Source organism: Felis catus, chromosome E1, assembly GCF_018350175.1.
Source record: "Felis catus isolate Fca126 chromosome E1, F.catus_Fca126_mat1.0, whole genome shotgun sequence".
NCBI lineage: Eukaryota > Metazoa > Chordata > Mammalia > Carnivora > Felidae > Felis > Felis catus.
The window spans coordinates 39,904,097-39,905,741 of NC_058381.1; the positions used below are offsets into that span (position 1 = coordinate 39,904,097).

The following is a 1,645-nucleotide window of genomic DNA, read 5'->3' on the forward strand; positions in this document are numbered from 1 at the left end:
TATTGTATATCAGGGAAAATACAACCTTTGTACTGAATTGGGATGGACATCATAAGAAAGAGGTGGGAGGGAATTGGGCGGTGGGGTGGTATATTCCAAGGCCAACCAGTTGAAAAATCATTGGGAACTGAGGATTTACAGTTGGCCTCACATGATTCAGCTGCCAGTTGGACGACATGAAGGAGATTGGCTGATGAAAACAGCAGGGTGCAGGTGAGGGCACTCAGCAGCAGCAAGAGCCACTAGAGCAGGTTGGGTGGTGGCAGGGGGTCTAGCAACAGCTGGGGCGGCAGCAGCTGGACACACAGCAGGTGGGGCGGCAGCAGGTGGTCCGGCAGCAGGTGGTCTGGCAGCAGGTGGGGCGGCAGCAAGGCTGGCAGCAGCTGGAGCCACAGCAATTAGAGCCACAGCAGCTGGAGCCCCCACAGCAGGGGCGGCAGCAGCTGGACACACAGCAGGTGGGGCGGCAGCAGGTGGTCCTGCAGCAGGTGGTCTGGCAGCAAGGCTGGCAGCAGCTGGAGCCACAGCAGCTGGAACCCCCACAGCAGGGGCGGCAGCAGGTGGTCCTGCAGCAGGTGGTCTGGCAGCAGGTGGGGCGGCAGCAGCTAGAGATGCAGCAGCTGGGCCTGCAGCAGCTGGAGCCACAGCAATTAGAGCCACAACAGCTGGAGCCACAGCAGGAGGGGCGGCAGCAGCTGGACACACAGCAGGTGGGCCGGCAGCAGGTGGTCCTGCAGCACGTTGTCTGGCAGCAGGTGGGGCGGCAGCAAGGCTGGCAGCAGCTGGAGCCACAGCAGCTGGAGCCACAACAGGAGTTGACCATGGTATCAGAGGGTGGAGGTTCTGGGCTGGTTTCCAGGAGAGTGAGGGGCTGGACTTTGGAAGTCTCCTTGTGCCCTGGCCTCTTATATACTGCTCGTACCGGGTGATTTGTCAACACATCTTCCTTGTGTTTGTTTACCTAATATTTAAGTAATTGTCAGATTACAGAATAATGTGTGTCTATGTACTGGTTGAAACTGATGGCAAAGAGGTTTTCTTGTTGGATGTGAGAAACTCTGCGTGGTCTGCTTTTCCTCCTGACCTACACCCACTGGCATCCTCTGGACCACTCTCCTCTTCTTCCTCCACAGCAGGCTGTCATGTGGTAGGTGGCATTTGCAATTACATTTCTTGTTTTCCTCTCCTACACCCCTAGCAGCAAGGGGTTAAGGCAAACCTGTTTTGGATTGTGCATTTCTTCCAATGGTCAGTGGGAGGGAACCCCATCTGCATAGTGTGGAGGTGGCATGGGACAAGAGGAAAAGGTCCTATTTTATGGGTCAGTTTTAATGAGGAAGGGAGTCAGTGTCTATGAACACGTGATGTTGGTAACCTCTGCCACTGGAATGGGTTTTCTTGTTTCTAACTTTAATGTTTCTGCCTTTGGATCACGTTCTCTACCCCAAAGCCACGGCAGACAATTGGGTGCATGGTTCCCATCACTGCCACGATTTGTAGTTCATTGAGTGTTATCATTGCCGTCATGTATCTTTGCATTACATTTCTCTGGAAGGTCTTTAGACTGTGGAAGACACCGCCTTTACAAATTCTTATCTCATTCTTAATAAAGCATATTCTTCAATGGAGGAGAAAAAAAAAGTTG

At 53.2% G+C, this 1,645-nt stretch overlaps 1 protein-coding gene across 1 annotated transcript; it reads right to left on the bottom strand.

Annotated features, from left to right (window-relative positions):
* Window positions 1–271: 271 nt before the first annotated feature.
* Window positions 272–832, bottom strand: LOC123381909 (keratin-associated protein 4-2-like). The gene has a single exon (XM_045044472.1). It carries the CDS (start codon window positions 821–823, stop codon window positions 272–274), a length of 552 nt encoding a protein of 183 aa, XP_044900407.1. The 5' UTR covers window positions 824–832.
* Between the last annotated feature and the right edge of the window lie 813 nt (window positions 833–1,645).